This window comes from Octopus bimaculoides, chromosome 3, assembly GCF_001194135.2.
Source record: "Octopus bimaculoides isolate UCB-OBI-ISO-001 chromosome 3, ASM119413v2, whole genome shotgun sequence".
NCBI lineage: Eukaryota > Metazoa > Mollusca > Cephalopoda > Octopoda > Octopodidae > Octopus > Octopus bimaculoides.
In genome coordinates this window covers 35,042,801-35,044,580 of record NC_068983.1, presented here as the reverse complement: position 1 = coordinate 35,044,580, position 1,780 = coordinate 35,042,801, and the positions used below count along the sequence as shown (strand labels likewise).

Genomic DNA, 1,780 nt, shown 5'->3' with positions numbered 1-1,780 from the left:
AGCACAACTTGGAACCGCTCGAATACTTGGAAGGTGCTCGAAAAATAAGAGTTGTTACCTTAGTTCACTGGTAATGAACAGCTGAGACTGTAGCACATCTCCAGCGTTAGAAGCTGTGCAAAGGCAAGAAGAAGAAGAAGAAGAAGAAGAAGAAGAAGAAGAAGAAGAAGAAGAAATATATTCACAGACACGACAGAGCTGGGACCTATATACACTGGAAGCTATGCCAACACTGGAATAACAACAGAAAAAAAGATGGTATAAGCACACGCCAGAAAAAGACACAGAAAATGAGAAAGCAACCATACTCTGGGATATACCAATACACACAGATAGAGAAATTAAGGCCAATAGGCCAGATATAGTTGTCAGAGGTCATGAAAAAAATATGCTTTCTAATTGATGTATGAATACCAGCAGATGACAACGTTTCCCTAAAAGAAATGGAGAAACTTTCAAAATACAAAGACCTGGAAATAGAGGTAACCTGAGAAACCAGCCACGATGACTGTAAGTTGATAATGATTAGGAAGATAGATTTTCCAGAGCTGCTACTATAAATCAGATGCAAGACTGGACATTGGGCTTATATAATCTCTGGATGAGCAGACATCATAGATGTGGTACTTCACAGGGTAGAAAGAAGACATCTTAGAATGATTGGCATGATTTGTTTAGAAGCATTCATAAACTTTGAAGAGTGCCAGCAGCCTGCCACAGTGCTCGATTGCTCTGTTTTCAATGTCATTGTGTACTGCCATGAACACGTCACGTGTTGCGTTATGTTTCAAAATTGCACGTGATGCTAATTTCAACTCAACTTAGTGGTCATCAATATGAATTTTAAATAATACTATTGCCAATGACTTTAACATAGGATAACATCCTGGAATTGGTTGCATCAGCAAAGACCACTACTTCTATACTTTTATTACTATTACACAATTCCAACACTAATGTGATGCTCTAGGAAACAAACTATGAAAAAACATCTAATGAAGAATGTGAGTAGTTGAGGATGTTCTTACTATTGACTATTCATATCTATTTAGCGTATATGAAGTTATGATTCTCTTGTAATCTGCCAGATATCACATCGCTAGTATATCAGTGTTTGCACCGAGTACGTACTACACTATTCCTTAACTACTTCCTTTATCCAGATAGGTTATTTCCCTTGGGTAATACAAACGAATGGAACAAACTTACAGTTATAATTATTCTGATTATCAAGACGGGTACATTATTTATCGACTTTACACGATCGACAAATTTGATCTTGGTGAGATTTGAATTTCATACTCAGAGAATCGCAAAATTACCGGTATTTGGAAAAGAGTTCTGCCAGAATATGTAAACGATTTCTTGTAGATATGGAAATAGAAGTTCCTGTAATTCTTTAATAGTAATTCAAATTTTGAATACGATTTCTACTTGAAATAATGATAAAGAAAAGAGAGCTAATTACCAGAACCTGAACGGTCACTTAGTCCAGACAACCTGCTCGTTCTCCAGCCGTACCTTGAATATGTAGAATCAATATCATAATTGCAAGTGTCTTCACGAAAATTACAGGAAGCATTCCAGACTGAAATTAATGGAAAATGTGTGATTTAAGTAGTTAAAACAATTATCTCTGAGCAGTTACTCAGAAAATCAATGTATTTGATGACCAAAGTTACATTCTAAAATCAATTTCTTTACAATTCTTTCACCATGGACCACAACTTTCAGGCAATATATCCACAAGTTTGTTAGAATGATTGACCTGTTTACTTAC

The 1,780-nt window shown here is 35.8% G+C and overlaps 1 protein-coding gene across 2 annotated transcripts in view; it reads right to left on the bottom strand.

Moving 5' to 3' along the window:
• Window positions 1-1,780, bottom strand: part of LOC106883663 (MAM and LDL-receptor class A domain-containing protein 1-like) — a 33,439-nt gene that overhangs the window by 28,988 nt on the left and 2,671 nt on the right. Inside the window, exon 2 of one of the 2 annotated variants that reach the window (XM_052966134.1) lies at window positions 1,469-1,588. The exons of the other annotated variant lie outside the window; for it this stretch is intronic. Coding sequence (XP_052822094.1) covers window positions 1,469-1,588 — 120 coding nt within the window. The remainder of the gene's footprint in view (window positions 1-1,468; window positions 1,589-1,780) is intronic. 2 annotated transcript variants of the gene reach the window in all.